The sequence below is a fragment of the Nycticebus coucang genome, chromosome X (genome assembly GCF_027406575.1).
Source record: "Nycticebus coucang isolate mNycCou1 chromosome X, mNycCou1.pri, whole genome shotgun sequence".
NCBI lineage: Eukaryota > Metazoa > Chordata > Mammalia > Primates > Lorisidae > Nycticebus > Nycticebus coucang.
Genome location: NC_069804.1, coordinates 32,639,941 through 32,664,037, shown reverse-complemented (window position 1 = coordinate 32,664,037; position 24,097 = coordinate 32,639,941). Strand labels below are relative to the sequence as shown.

Sequence of the window (24,097 nt, the reverse complement as noted above, 5' to 3'; positions counted from 1 at the left end):
AGAGTGCCAGGGGATCATTCTGAGCTCACAGTAACCTCAAACTCTGAGGCTCAAGAGATCCTCTTGCCTTAGCCTCCCAAGTAGCTGGGACTACAGGCACTCCCCACAACACCAGGCTAGTTTTCCATTTTTAGTAGAGACAGGATCTTGTTCTTTCTTCTTCAATCTGGTCTCAAATTCCTAAACTCAAACAATCCACCCACTTTAGCCTCCCAAAGTGCTACAATTACAGTTGTGAGCCATCATGCCCCGCTGGCTCCAAGGCTTTTGCTCCAATAATTGGAAAAGATAGAGTTGCCCTCAATGGAAATGGTAAAAACTATAGGAAAACCGGGGATGAACTTTTGAGGAGCAGGCATATTTGATTTGGATATTTATTAGACATTCCAATGGTGATATTGAGTAGGCAATTAAATGTACAACGTCAGATTTCAGGGAAAAAAAAAAGGTCCAGCCTGGACTTTTAAGTTTGGGAGTTATTGGTATATGATAATATTTAAAGCCACAAGATCAGATGGTATCACTAAAGAAAAGAGTATAGATAGAACAGAACTAAGGACTCCAATATTAAGAGATGGATGGAGCAAAGGAGAAACTAGCAAAGGAGAATGAAAAGGAGTAACCAATGAAGGGGAAGGAAAAACAGAGCATGTTGTCCTGCAAACCTGATGTTATGCCTGCAAAATTTATATTTGGGGGGCTCATAACACTTTGTTCTGCCTCTATAATCACTATATCCTGACTTTATAAATATATAACCAAAAGGAGAAAGCAGTTTTTAAAGATATATCATGTTAATAACTCCAAAGAGTATTCAGTGAATCTGGAAAATTCAGTAGTGTAATGTGGGAAAATATAGAATTCACAGGGAACGGAACAGAAGTTGGCTCAGGAAATGACTTGATTTGACACTAATGCTGCATTTCCAGGATAAGTCCACCTATTCTGTGTCTCGGTAGTTGACTTAGTGACAAGATTCCTTAGTAAGAAAAAAAAAAAGTTGGTATGAGCATTTGTGTCTACATGACGGAATTCAATTCTTCCAACAATGACATAGTTAACATAGTATCTTGAAAAGAACCCTAAGTGGGATTCAGGGAACCTAAATTCTAACTGTGGTTCTGCTACTGACTGATTGCATTAACTTCAAATCTATCATTAACCTCCTTGTGCCTCATTATCCTCATTTCACCAAATAAGAAAAATGAAATATTCCTCCTTCCCTACCTCACTTGGATGTTGTGAATTTAAATGTGTGAGAAGTGCTTGAGATGCATAAAATTTGATGGAGTGTTTTATTCATGAATTCAAGGCATCTGAAGTAATTTGACCATGATGGGAAGTTGCTTCCTTGCACATTTTCTAGAGTGAAATTTCTGTTCCTGACCCCCCCATTATGCAGCAGGTCACCTAATCCAAACTGTAATTCAAACACAAATTGACCTTCTGGATAAGCATTAGATCTATTATAATTTGTATTCCTTGGTAATATTAATTATTTACCTATTTACTCATTCAATAAATATTTATTGAATGCCTATGGCTCAGTGAGTAGGGTGCCGGCCCCATATGCTGAGGGGGGCGGGTTCAAACCCAGCCCCGGCCAAACTGCAACGAAAAAATAGCCAGGCATTGTGGCGGGCGCCTGTAGTCCCAGCTGCTTGGGAGGCTGAGGCAAGAGAATCGTGTAAGCCCAAGAGTTAGAGGTTGCTGTGAGCCGTGTAACGCCACGGCACTCTACCGAGGGCGGTACAGTGAGACTCTTGTCTCTACAAAAAAAAAAAAAAAAAAAGGCCTTAATTCTTAAACGGCAATGATAGGAACTTCCATTTTTATATTCCTCTGGCCTTTGTAGTAGAATGTGCTTTTGTTGTATCATCTCCTTTAATCTCCCAGTTCCTTGAGGTTGATATGACAGATGCTTTTTCCTATTTTAAAATGAAGGAACTTGGAATCTCAGATAACTGTACCCTCCAAGTAATGAGTCGAAAAGCAGGGCTGAACACTGAGGTCCTCCAACACCAAGGCTGCACAATGCGGACATTTGCTTATTTTATTACAGGCACTGAATATTCTTCACAAAATATGTTATACCTAGAAGAGAATGTGGCCTAAAGAAACAATAGTAGACCAAATGATTAAATGATCAGTTCTCTTGAAATTATCTTACTTTTAAAAGAGTTTTCTCTTCATCAGTATGGATCTCCCATACCTAAAAAATTTTCTAGTAATATGTGGTGACATCTATTTATCCCAATGTGGCAATCAGGTTAAAATATCTATATATGATCTTGGAAACTTGTAGCCCCATCACAATATGTACACATTTATTTTTATTTGGTTAGATAGACATGGGCTTCACTTCGAAGTCTGGCTCTGCTGGTTGCTCTCTGATATTGAGCCTGTCACTTATCCCCTCTAAAGCTCAGTTTCCTTATTTTTTTTTTTTTAAAGAATACAAAGAAAACTAGTGCATGTCTCAAAAAGCTGTTTGTGCCATCACCCATCAGATAGTGACTGCACGATGCCAGATATTGTTCTAGGTGCTAAATTACCAAAATAGATCAAAAAGAAAAAGGTCTCCATCTCAATGATCTTACATTCTAATAAAAAAATATATTAAAAATACGATTCTTAGATATTGGTAAGTCTTATAAAGAAAATAGAAGTGGGCAGGGTGATAGAGCGTGACTGAAATGTGAGTTTGAGCATAACCTCGGACAGAGAAATCAGAGAAAGTATTCTTGAGAAATTGATATTTGAGAAGGAACTTGAATACTGTCAAAGACACAGACATGTATAGAACATTCTAGACAAAGGGGAAAATGTGTGGAGTCCCTTAGTCATCTTGGTCTATTTGAGTAAAAGCACGGGTGCAGGATAATAAGGGAAGGATGCGTGCGAGGTGATGATGAGAATAATCGGGCAGGGTTAGAGAACGTGTAGTCTTCCAGAAAGTGATAAGCAGTTGTGATTTTTTGTTTATAAATTAAATAGCAAGGCACTGGGTTTTTAACCAGGTGAGTTACGTTATATGTTTTTTTGTTTATAAATTAAAACAGCAAGCCGCTGGTTTTTAATCAGGTGAGTTTATTTGGCACCCAGGGGTCCTCAAACTTTTTAAACAGGGGGCCAGTTCACTGTCCCTCAGACCGTTGGGGGGCCGGACTATAGTTTAAAAGAAAAACTATGAACAAATTCCTGTGCACACTGCACATATCTTATTTTGAGGTAAAAGAACAAAACGGGAACAAATACAATCACACCGCCTCATGTGGCCCGCGGGCCGTAGTTTGAGGACCCCTGATTTATAGAGGGTGCCAAAAATGTATACACATTTTCAGAAAGGTAAAAACGGTATGAAATTGTAATACTCAATAAATACCAATAACAAACGATGAAGGCAAGTCACATTTGACCTCTGCAATTATAAGGGGTGCTCAAAATATATACACAATATGTCATTGATAACACATACATAACATTTCTTATTAGTGTTTATACATTTTTGGCAGCCCCAGTATTTGCTCTTGGGTTGACCTTGAATTATGAGGATTTATAAAATAGAGATTGCGTATAAAATATTTAGTGCTGGCAGGAAATGATAAAAACAAATTCCATCCTTTGATGATAAGTCTAGCATTGACAATGGCAGTCACAACAGTAGTGATTGTATGTGATACTCAAATCTTCTAAAAACCTACATTTGGCCTGTAAATACAGAACTATATACAGTAAAAGCTGTAATCTGCTCTTATTTCGGTGCTTCTTGGTCCAGTTTTGAGTGATAAGGCAAATCACCCAGGCTTCTGTCAGCCTTCAGTATCCTTTCTCCCTTGTTAGAACTTTCTACTCATATTACATTGGTAAAGACTTCCCTGACCTGGATGTCACTGACACCTCAAAGAAAAGAGCAAAGTGAAAGCATAAGGGGTAAAAAGCCAGCTTAAAAAGACTAAAAGGTTTCTGGGACAAAAAAATGTCTTTTTGAAAAATGAGGAAGAAAGGATAGAAGAAAAGGTACTCCCTTTGACAATAAGCTAACCTTTGAAAATAAAAAGTATTGTGTTGCAGCTCATAACTATTTGTCACTATGGCCACTTGCCAGGGCTTGCCCTTTAAAAATGGCTCAAACCCATGGCCTCAAAATCAGCCATCAAGGAAATAAACTTGGACATAACATTTTCGGTAAGCACTACCAATTTCCCACATATGGGGACTGTTTGAAGAGTCCCTCATAGCAAGTTTTCATTTGCTTTCAGCATATAATTATTATTAGGGATAATAACCCTGCCATTTCACATTGGTCACTGGTGTATTTTAATTTAACCCTGATTCGATAGTTATGATCACCTTTCAGTGAAGGGGGTGAGGGAGTGGATATTACGTGTGCATCGTAGGATTGTAAACTTAGTACTCATGAAGCATTTGCATTTGGAAAACATTACTCATATTCTTGACTGTCATATGAGCTAGGAATAGGTTCTCATCTTAAGAGGTATCAACTATCAAGGACTACTTTTTTGTTGGGCTTTCGTCATAAAGTGTGCTTTTATTAGGTGACTCTGTAACTTGTGATGAATGAATACGTGGCACTTTGCCTTTTCTAGCAGCCTAACTAATCAATGTTGAAGAAAACAATTTGAAAATAGTCACTATATATACTTTTATTTGCAGTGAATGGAGTTTGGCTGCAAAAATATTTCACAAATTGAAATTTGAAAGATAAAATATATATTTTGAGTATGAAAAAATAAGAAAGAGGGCGCTCTCCCTCTTCTGGATAGCTATAGCAAGCTATTATCCTTCTTAGTACTTAATTTATGATACATTGCTGAGGTTGTATGTGGGGCCTTAGGTGTGATTAACTGTCTGAGTGATTAAACTAGATATTTCATTGAATTTCTGTTTTACCCTTTCTTCCAGACTGTATGCTTGATACTTTGTCATAAAGATTCAGGCATTTTAAAATCTCAGCATCTCCTGTCTTTCCAATTAATTGGCAAGTCAGAAGATTTTACATAGACAGGAACCATACAGGTTGTAAGTGGGAATATTTTAAAGCCCGAGTTCCTATTTCATTTTTTCTTTCTTAAACATATTTTTCTTAAATGATAAATGTGAGTGTTGGAGGGTGATAAATGCCACCCATCGGCTTTAAAGCCTAAATGTTGAATTTTGACACTCAGAGTTTAATGGCATCATGAAAATTTTTGCAGAACCAATGTTCAAGCAATTTAGGTTTTACAGGCAACTCGATACTTTTGAATCAGGCAGTGATTTTGAGAAAGTAACCATAAAAAGCCATGTTCAGAGAATTGGTACTTTGCATTTTATCAGAAGAATGTAAATGTCAATTGATTGGCTTGCTATCTGGAATATAATATTTTTAAACTATATTTCAGCTCGTTAGTATTTAATTCATGATTTTGTGCTGCAAACCAAATCTACTTAAAAGATCAAAAATTTTTTTTTAATTTTTGAGGCTATTTTACCACATTTTACTCTCCAGCCCCTCCTAGACAATTTATAAGATAAATATTTCCAGGAAAGACTTCTAATTTTATTAACAAACATACTTTATTATTAAATATTTGTTGGCTGGGGTAATACTGACCATGGTAATGCAAAACATCCCCACAACTTTAGCAGCTTGTAACTGCACAATTTTGTTTGTTTGACAGTGAAATTGATGCTTATAGTGAAGGATAGCCATGTAGAAAGTTGAAAGCATATTGCCAAGTAGTTCCTGTACTTGAGAAGTGCCTCTTTTCTGTAGGGTTTGCATTGGGTAGTAGTGATCACTACTAAAAACAAAACAAAAATGAACAGTCTTTGTTTTCATTGAAAGGATGAATAATATACATAACTAGCGCTGCTGAGCATTGCAATTGTGAATACATGTCTTCATTTATGGTCCAAACATCTTCTTAACGTGATAGCATGAAAATGAAAGTTTAAATAAGTGTCTCGTTGCTTTGTGTAGCATATTGAACAAGAAGAGAAATCAGAAATACTTTCGAAGCTATCTCAAATAATAATGGTACAGTCATTTGAGTATTTAGGTGATTTAACAAAGCTGATATTTTTTTATGTTTGATTATTAAAGATGATATATTTATGATAATACTTTCGAGAGCCTATAGGTTGTCAGAAGTAAACATAGCTGGATATTAGTTAAAGTGGTAAAACAGATTTTTTTTTCCATATCTATGGGACAATGGGGGAAGAGCTGAGCTCCATTCTGATTTGCGCAGAGGTATTTGGGTGTTTTAAAGGGAAGAATGTGGGAGGAGAAGTGTGGGGTTTGAGTAGAGTCAGAGAAATGGTAAAGTACAAAGGTCTGGTCAGTGTCAATGTGGTTAGGCCGGCTGTGTTAGCTGGCAGTTATTGAAGTTAGGATTGTGTCCTCCCACAGAGACTGGGAAACAGAAGCGTTAGCCTTCTTGATGATTACATTTCAAAGGAATAGCTCTCAGTCCTTGAAAGAGAGTTTCTGAGCTGCAAGAGACACATATTCACAATTGTAAGCCCTTTATAGTAAATGCTCTCAGAAAGGGAGTTCAAGGGGCCTGTCATCAGTTGTGTGTTGGCTAAACAAATAGTAAATTTTCCTGGCAACACTGAGCTTTTTCAGGGAGGCCCTGTGAGGAGTAAGGAGGTCATCCTAAAAACATGGCCTCACGCTGCTAGAATCCATGCTGAAATTTAATTAAGGCCCTTAAGTTTAGTGCAAGGGTTTGGACAGAGTTGTCACGTGCCAAGCATTCTGCAGTTCTCAATGTCAACAAAGGATGAATTTCTTAAATTGTTAGCCAGAAGCTTCTGACACCATTTCTTTTCAACAGTATAAGAATATGTGAATTCTATCCACAAAAAAATAAACTAATCATATACATATATGTCTATTGATCAAGGATTGAGTGTGTCCTTATAAATTAGATATTCCAATCAAAAGAAGTATTAAGTATAAATATTTAAAGTAGCATGATAATATGTCTGGAAAACTTAAGCTATCCTGAATACAAATGAAAGTCTTTGGTTTCACAACTACCTCAAGATCTTAGAACATTCCAAAATAATCATTAAAACGACAATTTATCCTTGTTCTCATGAAGTAGAGAAAAGACAGTTAATAGAAATTTCGAGCTGACAGACTGCTGTAGAGCAGAGAACTCTGTGTTTTTGAGAATTAAGCTTATCAATTTGTCCCTCTTTTCCTATTAAGGAAGAGTTTCTTAATTATGCAAGCACATCAAGTGAACTATTCAATTAGATTTTAAGACCCAGGGTATAAACATCTGGTTAAGGTTACATATTTCAAAGCAACGAAACACCAGAAACGTTTGGTTTAAAATCTCATAGCTGGAGGATAATTTGCAACAGAGGTTTATCTGTCAAGCATACAGAATTGCTAACATTGTTCTAAAGATGAGAGTGTGGGTGTTTGAGCCTTGAAAATAGCTGTTTTTATCTATCAAGCAGAGATTGATGGTTAAAGGTGCCATCTCTGTCAAGTTCTACCAAATCAACTTCTCTCTCACTGTCTTTTACACCATTTTACCTACTCAACTTGGATTGTTAATATAATTTCCCCCAGTACCACTGTCTGTCCCTTTTGCAAAGCACAGAAAATAGCATGTATAATTGTTTGTTTATAAAACACGAGAACCAATGCTCTCCACAGCTTCTGTTGAGTTCAAGAGGGTCTAGCTTATATAATCCCCTCTGGCATAGCGTCAAGAATAGCCTCACTTTTCTCCTGATCTCTGTCTACCCGTGAGTGTGAACCTACCAGTTTGCTGACTGCCACTCAAACAAGGGATTATACAAAATAGGAGGAGCTCTCAGACCTGAACATGGCACCAAAGTCAACTGAGAGGGCTGAGCCCCGACCACAGAGCCTCTGATTCTATACATTTGGGATGGGGCCTGAATATTTGCATTTTTAACATGTGCATTGGTGATGCTGATGCTGTTGGTCTCAGGACCACACTTTGAGAAACACTGATGACATTGGAGAATTAAATTACAGTTCAGAAGACCTGATTTTTCCTGGCTCTAATTTTGAGATCTAGCAAATGGACCAAACTTAGGGCTTCAGCTCTCTTTATCTATTCTATACCATAAGGGGTTAGATTGGTTTTCCAATTTAAAATTAAAGGGGATATGATTCTGATTTGCTAGACAGTGGTCCAAAGAAAGAGAAGGAAGAATAATATCTCCCTTCAATTTTTTCACTCTTTCTTTTATCCCTAGGTGATCTCATTTATATTCTTGTTTTAAATTACTAGCTTCCTGCAAAGATGTGAATATTTATGTATCTCTGGCCCTGAGCTCTACACTGAATGCTGGTCTTACATGTCTATCTCCCTAATTGACATTGCCACTTGAATGTGTCAAAGTCAACTTAAATCTAATAAACACCAAATTAAATGTTTGATCTTGTCCTTCAAATCTGATACACATCCAGGTGACTTCATCCCAATGAATGGCACCATTCAGCTGAGCAGGGCAAAAGTTTGGGTTGTATCCTCGACTACTCCTAACAGTCCGTCAACCACCGTATCAAATCTGTCACCCAATCCTACTGATTCAAACGTCTTGATATTTTTACAGCTTTCTTTTATTCCCATTAGTTTCTAGTGCACATTTCCATCAGTTCTTATGGGGATGATCAGTCCAACCTCCTGAAAAGATTCTGTTTCTACCCAACAGATTGTTCTACCTACAGCCAGACTGATGTTTAATAAATGTAAATCTAGCCTCGTCACTTTTCTCCTTCAAAGGATTCTCATTCATCTTGGTCTTAACGTGAGCTGCAAGGCCTGGCATGGTCTATTCTTTGCTATGTTTGCAGCGTTATCTTTCACTATCCCTCTTGTATTCTCATTCTCTGTGCTCTAAAGACACAGTTTAGTTTTAGATCCTTCTAGCTACAAGGCTGTAGTCTCTTTGGTCTTTGCACATACTGTTCTCTCTATCAGGGAATCTGCTCTCTCTCTCTCTCTACTCCACCTGCTCATATACATGCTCACCTTTTCTTGCTTATCTTACAGATCTCACTTGCTTGTCAATATCTCAGGGATATTTCCCTAGTCACCCCCTCTTGCTATATGTTTACTTGGTACCCTTTATTTTTCTCCTATCATCCTTAATTCAGTTTGGAATTATATGTTACTTGTGTGAGGATTTGATTATTATCTGTCTGCCCACGAGACAGTGGGCATGCTTTGCTTACTCACCACCAAATCCATACAACCACAAGGAGTATTTGTACACAACAAACCCTCAGGAGAAATTTGAATTGATAAATGAAAATGTATCATTTCCTTGATATGTGTCCAAAAATGAGCCACACTTTGGGGTATATATATTACGATTTTTGACCTATGGAAACTAAGCCATAGTTGCAGTCAAGTTTCAGTAGTAGAAAGTGATTGGATTTCTTTTGTGTGTGACTGTCTGGAAGGCTGAGCCTTTCTTTATACTGAGTCAATACAACAGAGCTGTTGAGAGCAAACTACCATCAGGCAATCTTAGTATAAATCAAGGTTCTGCCATTTCTTAGCTTTGTGGTTCTGAATAAATTAAAATTTTAAAGCTTTGGTTTCTTCTTCTTTAAATTGGAAATGCTAATAGTGCCAACTTTATTGAGGTGTTGTTGTGATGAATGAATAAGTGTAATTAATAGTAAGCACTTTGCATAGTGCCTGTGGCATTCTAACCACTCAATAAAATGATGTTGCTAGTATTATTACGTTAGGCATTTCCAGAATTCACTCTACTATCAGGCATGTGGTGGGAGCTTAATAAAAAGCTTTACTGAATTGAACAGATTTAGTATACGGTATCTGTATAGTAGTCTAATTCTTTAAGTGTCTCTGAACATTATAAAGTACTTTCTTACAATTAGATGTCCTGTTCTTTAAGCGTGTGAATTGTTGAAGATAAACAAAATCAAGAATTTATACATTGAAGTCAAATATTGTACCTTACCATATGATTATATCATATAACTTTTCCAATCAAAATCAAGGTGTACAGGGTGGCGCCTGTAGCTCAAAGGAGTGGGGCACCGGCCCCATGTACTGGAGGTGGTGGGTTCAAGCCCGGCCCTGGCCAAAAACTGCAAAACAAAACAAACAAACAAAAAAAAAATCAAGGCGTACAATCTATTTCTGATATATTTCCTTTAGTGCAGCAAATGTTTATTTAGCATTAACTGTGTCCAAGCCATGACAGACATAAAGATGAATAAACCACACTGTCTTTTAAGGGGCTCACTGTATCATAAGAAAGTAAATTCATACAAACCACCATGTAAGATATTTATTCATTTATTCTTTTGAGACAGAGTCTCACTCTGTTGCCCTGGGTAGAGTGTCATGGCATCATAGCTCACAGCAACCTCAAACTCCTGCGCTCAGGCGATCCTCTTACCTCAGGCTCCCAAGTAGCTGGGACTATAGGCACTTGCCATGATGCTCAGCTAGTTTTTCTATTTTAAATAGAGAAGGGGTCTAACTTTTGCTCAGGCTGATCTCAAACTCCTGAGCTCAGGTGATTCACCTACCTCAGCCTACAATCACACGTGTGAGGCACTGCGCCCAGCCAACTCAACCACGTAAGATAAAGAAATAAATGTAGGCTGGCCTTTGAAACAAAAGATCATAGGTGTATTTGGGAGATGTGATTAATTTTACTCGAAGGACTTCAGTTACCTGATAATTTATTTGTTTAACCTTTGTGTTTCTCTTTCTTCAGAATCAGACAACCCTTCTTCCTGGCATATTCAGACATTTTCCCCCATACAGTAAAGCAGTGGTCCTCACTGACTGGTTCCCAGATCAGCATCCTCTGGGAACTGTTAGAAATAAAACTATTGGGGACCCATTGGAGACCTGAACCAAAAACTCCTTGAGAGTGGAGCACAGAAATCTATGACCAAACCTTCTAGGTGATTCTGATGCAAGCTCAAAGAACCACTGGAGTAAAGGATCGTCACATAACTAGATAGTTTTTTTCCCATTAGCATCAATTTTGATTTTTAAAATATGTATATGCTCACAAAAATTCACCTAAGTTTTTGTTCCCCCCTTCCTATATTCTATGGTGTGCACCAGATGAATGTACATTCTACTGGAAACAACATGAGACTAGTCATATCCCACGTAAGGGCGGGCAACTGTACTCTTACTCAAGGTCAAAGTGTCTTCACTGCTTTATTTTACTGCTTTTGAAAAGTAGATTTTTAAATGTGGATGCCCTTTTTTTCTTTTTGCCTTTTAAAAAATAAAGGAAGAGGTGAAAATCTGGTTAAACTTAGTGACAGGACATTTACTTACATGAAATTGTTCTAATTTATCTTGTACTGTTAATGTGAAAAGAAGAGTTATTAGGAGTGGATTCCTTAAATAGCGACAGTAAAAAAAAAAAAAACCCCACCGTTGAAGTCCATCGGTGTAATTTTGCCTTATTTTTCTAGATAAAAGCAAAATGGTTCACATTAGGGAATGTAATTTGCCTGCCAAAGTTCAGTTTATTCAGAAACATTTAGAGAGGAATTATAATGTGTCAGTTATGTTGCAGGTACTGTGGTAATGACTGAGAATTCAAAGAGGAATAATATGATCTCAAGGAACTTCACAGACAGGAGGAGAGGGTAGATACTTTTTTTCTTTTTTTTTTTTTTTTTTTTTGCAGTTTTTGGCCGGGGCTGAGTTTGAACCCACCACCTCCGGCATATGGGACCAGCGCCCTACCCCTTTGAGCCACAGGCGCCACCCAAGAGAGGGTAGATACTTGAAACAATTATAGTGGAGTGAGGTAAATAAGATGGCACTAGCTACCATTTATTGCAGGCCTACTAAGTAACCATAGCATCTGTCCTATCTTCTTACTGTCACTATTTAATTTTTGCTACAGCTCTGTAAGATTGGAATTAGCATCATTAATTTATAGCCAATTACACTGAAACTCTAACAGATTCAGTAAAGCATCTCACCTCAGATCATAAGTTCATAAATAGTGCAGTTATTATTTGAATCTAGACTTTAAGCTTCACTTGTGCAGTAACTGTATTCATTTTGTTTGCCATTATATTCCCAGAGCATAAGCCAGTCCCTTGAGAAAAAAAAAAAATGGATGACAGATAAATAATCACTAAAGGAACAGGTGAATAAGCCTAGACCTTTCCCAAGAATTTACTAATTCAGATAGATTACTATGAACAATGTGTCCAGAGAGGGAGGAGGAGAGAGAGAGAGAATTAAAGAATGTACTGTGCCTGGAGGAGTTGTGGAAAACATTTTATGAGATATGAAGAGGGGTACAAATTTAATAGGCAAGGAAAATTCTTGGTTGTGAATCAGGCAGAGAAGAGCCCCCACGATGGCAGAAAAGTCTGAAAGTGTATGGTATGTTTCAAGAAAAAAAAGAGGATAGAAGGAAAGAGGCATAGAGAAGGGGGAAATGACAAGTTTGGGCCCTTACGTGTCAGGCTTAGTGGTTCAGACACTGCCTAGCCTGTGGCCAGCATGTCCCTACATGCAATCCATAGAACATTTTTCAGATTCAGCTGGGTGGCTGTGAACCTGCAGACTCCTTACCTTTATCCCAAACCTATTGAATCAGGGTCTGTGGGTGAAGACCTGAATTCTGCAAATGTATTTTTTAAAAAACTCATTCCCCAGCTGACTAGTAGTCATACTTAGAAGCACTTCTAGGCTAGCGGTTCTCACATCAGAATCACAGGTAGATGGGTGGAGGGTAAGGTTTAGACTACAGATTGCTGGGCTATGCCTTCAAAGTTGCTGGTCCATTAGGTTTGGGGTGGGTCCAGAATTTGCATTTCTAGGAAGTTCTCAGGTGATGCTCATGCTTCTGATCTTGGTTTTGTTTTGCAAACCAGTGCTTTAGGTAAGCTACCAAAAAACCTTGTACTCTTTTATACAGGCTAATGACTTGAACTAGTCAGAATTTTAGAAAGCCTTCTTCTGAGGCTAGACCTATAAGTTAAAGAAAAATAGAAAAAAAAAAAAAAAAAAAAACAAGAAAGCTCCTTAGGAGATAGTTTAAATCATCCTGACTTACCAAGGAAGGGCCTCAAGATTTGGGTCACGGAGCAATTACAAAACACGGGGCCTTTGTCTTCTAGTTTACCATGAAATCACCTTCTTGTCTCTCAACTTTTTATATCCACATGTATTCCTTCCTTTAGAGTAGTTGGACAAAAATCAAGTAGGTTTGAGAAATTCTAAGCCTCAAGCCACTCATTCATTGTCCAACTCAAATATGCCACCGTTGTCTATGCCCTCCCAAGGTTTCAACACGTCTTGCCTCCTGTTTCCTTTTCCTTTGACAAACATTGACTATACACACACACACACACACACACACATATACACATATTTCTTTTTCTTTTTTTTTTTTGCAGTTTTTGGCCATGGCTGGGTTTGAACCCGCCACCTCGGCATATGGGGCTGGCGCCCCACTCCTTTGAGCCACAGGCGCATTTTTCCTTTTGACTCTTTCCAAAGCCCTCTCTTCTCTCCACAGACATACTTCTGCATTTTGAATATTGAAGAGCTATGCCAGCACATTTTTAAAAACCTTATTTGGAAAAGGAAGGCTCAGGCTCACGGAGCAAACCTTATTTAGCTGATTAATCTGATCTTTCACTGAGAGACCTTTTGTCATCCCCTAACTTCCTGTTGGCCATCCACAGGCAGTGGGGATAAGGTAGAAGAGCGAGAGGCTTATTTCAGGAGGTCAGGGGCCGGCGCCACCACCTGCAGGTGGAGACATCAGAAGAGGGAAGGGGCCCTCCAGCTGTAGGGAGAGCACACCCCACAGAGTCTGTCCAAGATGAAGGGCCTTTTAAATTTCAGTTCTCCCTTTCAGTTTTCATGCTATAAATGTGAATATTCAAGTCTGTCCTGATTAAGACCCGGCAGATAAAATGCTTCTTTGTAACTGCCCGCCACACTTCCTTGGCTTATTCATTCTTTTTCTCCCTATCTCAAGTTATTATTTATTATTACACATAACTACCATGGATACTATTTATTATTATCACACACACTACCATGGATACTATTGCAATTAGAGATGGAACAAATGTTTTGTATCTACTCTTGACAAAGAGAAGAGACTGCCCAAGACACACATTTTTCTCTACGAATCATTAACTTCTAAGCAACACTTTTACTTCCAGGCTTATCCTCTGTTTTGCTAAATATGTTTGTATTATCGGCCTTAGACTCCAATATTAATTGTGCCACAATCAGACTGCAATTTGGACTTGAGAAGCCTGAATTTCAGAAAGTTAGTTTGGTCTATAATTGTGATAGATCTATAAATCAGGTAAGGAAGGGTTAGGTTGCTATTAAAATACATTGTATGTCCATCAATCTTGTAGGTGGTTGTTAATCAGCCAAGGAGGCTCATTAACCACCTTGGAGGATCGGTGTACAAGTCCAAGTAATCCTGGCAATTGTAAACATCACCAATTGAATTTGTATGAGTTTGATAAGGTTAAATAGAAGAAAGGAGCCTAAGGACTTGATTTCAAGTAAAATCAAGAGTGGTAGAAGTCACAAAACCCTAGGCAAATTCATTTAAAATGATTTCCTTTTGTCTGCATGCTCACAAATGTGTTGGGATTCAAAGGACCCATTTATTCAAACATAAACTTTTTTTTCCTTAAAATATAATTTCTGGGGCGGCGCCTGTGGCTCAGTGAGTGGGGCGCCAGCCCCATGTGCCGAGGGTGGCGGGTTCAAACCCAGCCCCGGCCAAACTGCAACCAAGGAATGGCCGGGCGTTGTGGCGGGCGCCTGTAGTCCCAGCTGCTCGGGAGGCTGAGGCAAGAGAATCGCGTAAGCCCAGGAGTTAAGAGGTTGCTGTGAGCCGTGTGACGTCACGGCACTCTACCCGAGGGCGGTACAGTGAGACTCTGTCTCTACAAAAAAAAATATATATATATAATTTCTGGTTCCCATCTGTTCATCTGAAATTAATCAACTATCTACTGGAGGTAGGAACTGTGATGAAAGACACATCCCTTGCCTTCAATAAGTTCCTAGTTGTGGCAGAGAGTGATCTGTATAATCAAGTAATTGTAAAACTGTGCACTAAAAGGGGTGATCCCAGGGTGTGTTGGCCAGGGTGTGTTGTGGAATCAGTCTCAAAATAGTCAGAAAGGGAGGGTAATTCAGAAAGAAGGAAGTGTTTGCATAAAGAACCAAAGATAAACACAACTTAGATGTGATTAGGACAGGACTAAGCTTCCAAACGGAAAGGACCTTCTTAGCTATATATGTCCAGTGCCTGGTACATGGCTTTGTGCATATATGTGAAAGACAAAGAAGCCCATATCGGTGTGGACAAGGCACATGGGAAGGACGTGGTGTCAGAAGATTAAGGAACAGAGAACAAGGGAGATCCTTGTAGAACATGGGCATTCTGTTCATATCAAGAGATACTAAGCGATGGGACCTTGACTCAAAGAAATCCACTCTATATTTGCTTGATCTTGGTTTTAGGACCAGGATTTCCAAAAACAATATTAGGAGCTTTAGTTATCAGAAAGGCTGCACTGTGGATTTGATATAGTTCAATGTATATCACTATACTATGTCATGCAAATTGGGTAGTATCAACTCTCAGGACTGCTTGACAATCCTCAATGCTCCAGAATCATAGAACTTGTTACTTTTTGGTCTAATCTCTTTGGATTTTAACACTTCAGGGTGGTGTTTTTCACATTTGATTCTGTATCAAGTTACTCAGAGGGCTTCTTAAAATGCTGATTGCTGAACCCCACCTCTAGAGTTTCTGATAAAAGATACCTGTGGGATAAGACCTGAGAATTTACTTTTCTAACAAGTTCCCAGATCATGTTGATGTTTCTGGTTAAGGAATCACACTTTGGGAACCACACCTTTAGAGGCACATAGACTGACAACTCAGGATATTTGTTCTTTTTGTGTAATTAAAAAACCAGATGGGCGGCGCCTGTGGCTCAAGGAGTAGGGCTCCGGTCCCATATGCCAGAGGTGGCCGGTTCAAACCTAGCCCCGGCCAAAAAAAAAAACCCCAGAAACACAGGGTTTTGGAGAAATCTGTAAAACATATTGTCAACATCAAAATTAGGGATTAATAAAGTAAAACAGTAAAATCTGTCATGTAAATTTTGTCCCATGTTCACCCCTCATGGGCTAATAAGAGAATATGGTTTTGTCCCTCTGTGTAATATTAGTGAAAACCTTCGAAAATACAAGAGGCACAGGCTAGAAAGTAGCAGCAAACTGATAGTTTAGGATTGAGACTACCATAGACAATCCCCAGTCAGACTATTTTACAACTATAAATCCTTAAATGAGTTTGGGGTGAAGAAGAAAATGCCTTTACAGTCTTCTTGCTTGCCTATATCTCAGATCTCAGGATTCAATCAAAAGATAAAGCTTCTGAGATAACTAGGTGGTTCCTACTGCCAGGGCTTTCAAGGCAAACATGAGCATTGATGAATACATCTGGCTTGGGCCTTCCATACCTTCTGAGATTCTGTTCTGCCCCACCTCTCATTTCACTCTCCTCATACCCCATCTTGTTCCCTCTCTACTTTTCTCTATTTTTCCCAACAAAGGACTTAGGAATCATTCACAGTTATCCTCATATTGCCCATCTAATCCATTATAGTAAATCCTGTGGATACCAGAATTTCTTCCTCAGTAGGTTCTTGGTCTCAGGAATTGGAAGAATGAACCTACAGACCACAGATCAGTGATAAGATAGGATTTTATTTGACAGAAAAGAATTCAGAAGCAGTAAAAAGTCACCAGAGCCTCTAGCAAAGGGGAGGACCCATCGGAAATCTCTCACATGGGCCCTTTGTCTAGGGCAGCAGTTCTCAACCTGTGGGTCACGACCCCTTTTTAACAATGAAAATACATTGCAGCATTAGGAAGGTTGAGAACCACTGGTCTAGGGGTATATATCACATTTTGGCCAGGACTTGGTAGGTGGAAAAATCATCTTTTCAAAGTTAATGAGTGCATTAACAAATGAATGAAATGCAGTCCCTCCTCCGCTAGGGCAAGGTTATCTCAGGGAAGGGATCAGGGTGTGTGCTCCCTGCTCAAGGAGGAACTACCCAAAATGTTTTAGGCTGCTTTGTTCTTGACCTTGCTAGAGCCCAGAGGGTGTGGCCTGGAAAGGGCAGCTTGTTTGTGCCTGGAAATGGGTTTCTAATTTCTGAGCTCACCCAGGCCTAGAGAAAGGGAGAATCCCTATTCAGTCCTGAATGGGGGGGATTCTGTATCACTGTCAGCTTTGCCTTCAAAATGTATCCTAAATCCAAGCTCTGTAATTGACCACGCCCCAGCCTAGTATGAACTACTTCTGATGTGGCTTGGCTTCCAATGTTATCTTTATGCATAACTATTTTTCCCATTTCAGTCTAATCTCTACTTTGCAACAAAGAATGATCTCTTTGAGGAAAATAGATCAGATCCCTTCACTCCCCAGCCCTAAATCCCCCAAAGATGTCCATCAAAATGAAAGAGAAAGTTAAATTCTCTATCTTGACCTGTGAGATCTTGTGTCATGTTGCCCTTTCTGACTCACTCTCCCACTTACTTCCTTCCCCAGCACCCCCTTGCATTAGAATCCTTGATATTTCTTGACTAAGTAAAGTCTCTTCCAATCTCCATGCCCTTGTTCTTGTTTCCTCTGCCTGGAATAAATTCCTCTCAAATATCCTCAAATCTCACTGCTCTAAATAACTTGTCTCTGCTCAGATATTGCCTCCTAGAGAAGCCATGCCTATCCATTCAATCTAAACAAGCTCACCTTCAATGTCATTTTCTATCTCCTTAACCACCTTTATTTCCAGTACGTATCACTATCTGAAATCATATTGTGTGCATGTAATAAATAAATATCACTTATTGATTGTCAGGCCCTCTACTGGAGTTTAAGTTCTATGAGAACGAGGACTTAATTTTGTGTTCTTATATCTCCAGTACCTGGTATATATCGTGTGCTTGATAAATAGGTATTGAATAAATGAATTCATTGCAGGGATTATTTTGAGCTAAAGACATTTGAGAATCAACAGATACAAGAAGAAGCTTTCTCTACACACCCCTTATCTATCTAAAAGTAGATCTGATCCTTCCAAAGGAATTCAACTGTTATAAATCCTTTAAGGGAGGCTTCCTGTAGGATGGGTGTAGGGGTGGAGGGGAGAGTGACTCCTGTCAACAGTGATGAGAAGTTATCTCTGAGAAGAATTGTGTAAATAGATCTTACTAAAACAAACCTTACCTTCCATTATCTTCCCCTAGATATTTCTTAGTCATTACCCACCACTTTTGTGCTTAAAATCCTTACACCCTGCCCTGTTCTGATGGTAGATAAGTTTCTTTTTTTTTTTTTCACAGACTCAATTCACTTTATTATTGCATAAAAACCCTATGTTGTAGCCACAGCTGGAGCCTGGGTCCTCTGCACAGAGACTCTGGTGTGGGTCTTGACAAGATGGTCAGTGAATTCTTGGTAAGGAGACTTGGTGAACACTGTCTCTTTCCAGAGATCAGGAGTGAGATAGCTGTAGGTCTTGGAAATGGCATCAAAAGTGGCCTTGGCAAAGTTGCCCAGGGTGGCAGTGCAGCCCCTGGCCGAAGTGTAGCAGTCATCAATCCCAGCCATCATTAGCAGCTTCTTAGGCACAGGCGCTGAGACAATGCCAGTTCCTCTAGGAGCAGGGATGAGACGTACCAGCACAGAGCCACAGCGGCCTGTCACCTTGCAAGGAACAGTGTGAGGCTTGCCAATCTTATTCCCCCAGTAGCCTCTCCGCACTGGGACAATAGAGAGCTTGGCCAGGATGATGGCACCTCGGATGGCAGTGGCTACTTCCTTGGAACACTTAACACCCAGACCAACATGACCATTGTAGTCCCCAATAGCAACAAACGCCTTGAACCTGGTCCGCTGACCAGCGCGGGTCTGTTTTTGCACTGGCATAATCTTCAAAACTTCATCCTTGAGAGATGCCCCCAAGAAAAAATCAATGATCTCAGATTCCTTAATGGGCAGAGAGAAAAGATATATCTCCTCCAGGGATTTGATCTTCATGTACTTGACCAGGCGGCCCAGCTTGGTGACGGGCATCCACTCTTTGTCCTCGGCCTTGCCTCCGCGAGCTCCGCGGCCTCGGCCCCAGCCCCGACCCCGGCCGCGACCCTGGCCACGGATGCCGCTGCCGAAGCCTCCACGGAAACCACCACGGCCTCCCATTCCAGGGCCCCCGGGGCCTCCAGGCCCTCCCGCTGCACCGGCGTCATCCGCCATTTGGTGTTTTCGTCAGAAAAGGGTAGATAAGTTTCAAATGCTAACAACTTCTTTGAGCTACATTTTCTGTGAGCTCCTTCATACTTTTGTGAATAAACATTGTCTTTTTTGTTGCTAATCTGCCTTTTGTCAGCTTAGTTTGCAGGCCCCAAATTAGTGAATCTAAAGGGATAGAGAAAAAGATTTTCCTCCTTGACAACATTAATGGACACATCAATAAATGGATAGCTTGAGTAAATTTCCTCATACTTCTTAGCCTCACTTCATTACACTTTTTATTGATCACAGCACCAATGCCAGGCAAGAATGGGAATTCTTAAGAAAAGGGCATGAGAAATGGTAAAAGGCTACCAGAGGGCACTGCCACATTGAGAAATGGTCCACATAGTTCTCATTTGATCTCACTCTTAAGCTAAATAGTTAGAAGGATAAGCGTAGGGAAGGGAGATATCCCTCAGCATGGAAGTCCAAGACATATGAGTAATAGAAATGTCGAAAGACATAAAATAAATGGTTTCCTTTGATACAAGTAAAGGTTATTGCTTACTCCAGTCTTACGGTTCCAGGGAGTTAAGAAATTAGCAGTATTCCTTCCTAAAAAGACAAGCCTCCTTGGTCCTCCAGTCTCCACAAATGTGGCAAGCTGCAAAATACCATCTGATCAAGTGAGGATCTTGATAAAACAAATTCTTTATAAATGTCATTCCTGCCATTTTCCAACCTCTTCCAACTGACATTAAGTAGCTTTTCTTTAAAACCAGCAGGAGGTTCAGCAATGCATAAAGGGAGAAGTGTGAATTTTAGGTCAATTTCCCAGGCTTACACTGCTTATCTTAATTCACTCTCAAATCAGAGTGTAAAGGCTGCCTCAGGGTATTTCAATTCAAGCCTAATAAGGTGCTTAAGTGAAGATATTTAACCAAGAGGTTTATTGGGGGGATGGTTTGTATAAGGGTGTTCCAATATGGACCTAAAAGGATTGTCATCAGAAACAAAAGAATGTTACTGACTAAAGACCTGGCAATCACAAGAGTTTAATTTTGATCATGTTCTGTCTCAGGGGCTTGTTAGTCATCCAAGTAGAGATGCTAGGAACAGAGTTGAGTAAAGTCAAATGCTCAACAAAGAAACTGGAACTGGGGCGGCACCTGTGGCTCAAACGAGTAGGGCGCTGGCCCCATATACTGGAGGTGGTGAGTTCAAACCCGGCTCCGGCCAAAAACTGCAAAAAAAAAAGAAACTGGAACTGAAATAATAATGTAAGGGTCATAGGCTCTTAGGTGGTTTCTAAATACATGAAATTGGATGATATCTCCTAGAAGGAGAGTTCAGGAAAAGGAACTGAGAATTCACTGCAACTTTCAAAGGTAGAAGAAGAAAAGAAATATTAAAACAAGACTAGAAAGTAGCATTTATGATACATAAAGAAATCCAGGCAAGTGCAATGTCCCTGAATCCAAATGAGGAAAGTGTTTTATGATAGAAGGAATGAAAAACAATGTCAAATGCCAAAAATTCAGTTAGATGAATACAAAAAAAATAGGCCATTGGACTTAGCATTACAGAGCTCATAGTTGACCTTGACAAAAGATATTTTCCTTGAACACTTGCATCAAAAAAAAATTATAGTGGGTTAAAAGATAATGAAAAGTGAGGACATAATGATAATGGTTGTCATTGTACAGGCACTGTTGTTTGTGCACTAACTAAATGCCATTTATAGTATAAGCTTGTTTTAGTAAGGGAGAACTACATTAAAATTATTAAAATATCACAAGATAGGTACAATAAAATCTGTGAAGGAATCAAAGAAGTCTCTTCTCCAACAGAGCTTAAGATGGTAGATGAGCTTATCTGGGAGGCTGAGTAGAAGTTTGCTAACATAGAGGGAGAAGATCAAAAGTGCAGATGATAACTTGAGTAAGCAAGAGCATGGCTTGTCCTGAAAATGTTAAAATGTCTCACATGAGTAGATGTTAGGTCAAAGGCATAAAGTGAATGTAGTCAATGAGGTCAAAGAGAAGTCATTTGTAGGAACAGATAACCTTAAAGTGAGTAAAGATATCTATTCAAAGATCCCTTTGGATGGGGTTTTATAGAGTGGATAAGAGGAGATGGAGAGACGAGACACATAGAGATAAATTTTGAAGGTCTAATAATAATTCAGAGACACGAAAAACTCACAGAAATCTGATATACATTATTTGGTCCCCAAGGCTGAATAATTAAGTACATTTTCAATTCTCATGCTCATAATATTAACATATTTCATAACCTCAGTGTCTATTATGGTAAAAATAATAAATACATAAATATAATGTCATTATTCTGTGATAAAATGTTGTGGCTAAAAGTTAAAGCTGTTTCTTAGCTAAATAAGAATATTGTGTTGCCTAGATTACTTTCTGTTATAGTTTAGTGACAGAATATTGACATTGAAGTTTGCACAATCAAAACCAAAAAGTAGTCTCTAATCAATATCCCCATTCTCAGCAAAAATCAAGTAAGAAAATAATTAGAAACAATGATAAAATGATAGTAGTAATTTAATAAAATACTTTATCACTTATTTGGATTTAGTAAAGGAAAAGACCTTGAAATATATGGCCTTGTAATAACATGATTTGCATCTGAGACGGCATGAATGAGTTCAAAGTTTCATAATGAACCTCAAAGGTGTCACTATGGTCATGAAATTCAAATTGGACTGAATAAATTACTAAGGATTTCCAGGGTTTGCTTGTGAAATTGAGGAAGGAAAAGATAAACACGAGAATAAAAGAATAAAGAACAGCCAATACTATCGGAGGAGTCTAGCTTTTATAGTATTCTGTGTTATGGCTAAATTCCTCTGCTTTAGAAGACTGTCCTAAGTCTTAAAGTACCAGATACTCTATTGCCTAAAAATAGGGCATGAAGAAAGTAATTCATCAAAGTCATGTAATTTTCCATCCCTCCTATGAACAAATTAGAGGTCCTGAAAATCCAACTTGTATTTACTGTTATTGCTTCTAAGATGAGCATTTTTTTTTTTTTGTAGAGACAGAGTCTCACTTTATGGCCCTTGGTAGAGTGCCATGGCATCACACAGCTCACAGCAACCTCCAACTCCTGGGCTTAGGCGATTCTCTTGCCTCAGCCTCCCGAGTAGCTGGGACTACAGGCGCCCGCCACAACGCCCGGCTATTTTTTGGTTGCAGTTTGGCCGGGGCCGGGTTTGAACCCGCCACCCTCGGTGTATGGGGCCAGCTCCCTACCCACTGAGCCACAGGCGCCGCCCTAAGATGAGCATTTTAATTGATACACAATAATTGTACATTTTTATGAGATACATGTGATATTTTTGTATATGCATAAAATGTGTATTTGAAATATCTATCTTCTCAAACATTTGTTATTTATTTGTTTTGGAAACATTTCAAATCTTCTAGCTAATTTGAAATATATAATAAATTATTGTTAACTACAGTCACCCCTCTGGTTATCCATTGTTTTTAACATCTCTGGAAACTGATATGTCTTGTAGTTGATGCTGTTGTAGCTGTGAATTAGTTATTATTGTTTGTGCAGATACAAACTTATAATTATTCATATGGTAGTAGATTAAATGGTTAAATGTATTTATATACATTATTATAGTAATAAAATACAACAGATAGTTAAACTTTTGTCTTGAGTTTGCTATTAACTGTCTGAGTTACTTTCCAAAAGCACTGTGTGGAAATTTATTTAACTAATTTGGCCTTCAAATTGCTGATTGGTAAAATTACAACATGAGTTTCTCAAGCCATAATAACCTGAGAAATCTATGAAATACATTAATATAAATGTTGATGCTATTTGATAGCAAGATACCAGATAGCCACTTGCCATTACGGGAAGGAGAGGCGAGCTTGACTGGAGGCTGTGATTTCCCTAGGAGGTTGTTAAAATTGGCCAGTTGAGGAAAGCTGAGACAAACTGTAAATCTGAAACATGGTTTCTAACTTTCAATGTTGAAAAAGCCAGATAAATTTCATTTCTTGAGGTCTGTTAGTATGATATAATCCTCTCTTGTAGGCATAGTCTCCACCCTAGTGTTTTCTTTCTAAAACTAGAGCTCAGGGATGATTACATCCCTCTCCTATTTGCAAATCTCTGATAGCTACTCACACTTCTAAACTCCACACTCCTTAACAGGGTGTCCAAAATCCATTAAAGTCTGTGTATCCCCAACTACCATGTTGCAGTCACCGTCACCATGCACCCATGTGCCACCCCATTGTGTCTTTTTATCTCCTGTGCAATTCTCTTTCTCTTTTCTGAATCGCTCTCCCCAGACCAGCAACATCAGCACTATTTGAAAATTTGTTAGAAAATAGATCCTCATGCCCCATCTCAGTCCTGCTGGATTCAAAACAATGGGAGTTGGGGGCAAGTACTCTGTACTTTAATGATCTCTCCTGGTGATTTGGGGCACATTAAAGTTTGAGAACCACTGACTGGTCTAGAGCATTCTTTTCTAACTGTCTTCTAGCAATGATTAGATTCAATTAAAGGGATAGTATCTCCTTGAAAGTCAAGACTATTTCTTTGCTATCTGTCTGCCTTCAGGGCATAGTACACTATTTGGCCCATAATTAAAGCTCAATAAATCCTTTCTGTGCCAATACATCAGTTAATCACATATATTGTTCTTGCCCTTGAGGTATCTGAGAATTGTTTGCAGAAGAAAATATATAATCCTATAGATTAA

General features: G+C 38.9%; 2 protein-coding genes across 7 annotated transcripts in view; one reads left to right on the top strand and one right to left on the bottom strand.

Moving 5' to 3' along the window:
- The window catches only part of DMD (dystrophin), a 2,416,375-nt gene that overhangs the window by 1,256,929 nt on the left and 1,135,349 nt on the right, over positions 1–24,097 (top strand). The gene's annotated exons all lie outside the window — the stretch shown is intronic.
- LOC128578545 (40S ribosomal protein S2-like) lies at positions 18,442–19,377 on the bottom strand. The gene has a single exon (XM_053581229.1). The coding sequence runs from the start codon at positions 19,360–19,362 to the stop codon at positions 18,481–18,483; it is 882 nt and encodes a 293-aa protein (XP_053437204.1). The 5' UTR covers positions 19,363–19,377; the 3' UTR covers positions 18,442–18,480.

Coding starts and splice junctions, on each gene's coding strand:
- LOC128578545 (XM_053581229.1), bottom strand. CDS start 19,362: ATGGCGGATGACGCCGGTGCAGCGGGAGGGCCTGGAGGCCCCGGGGGC.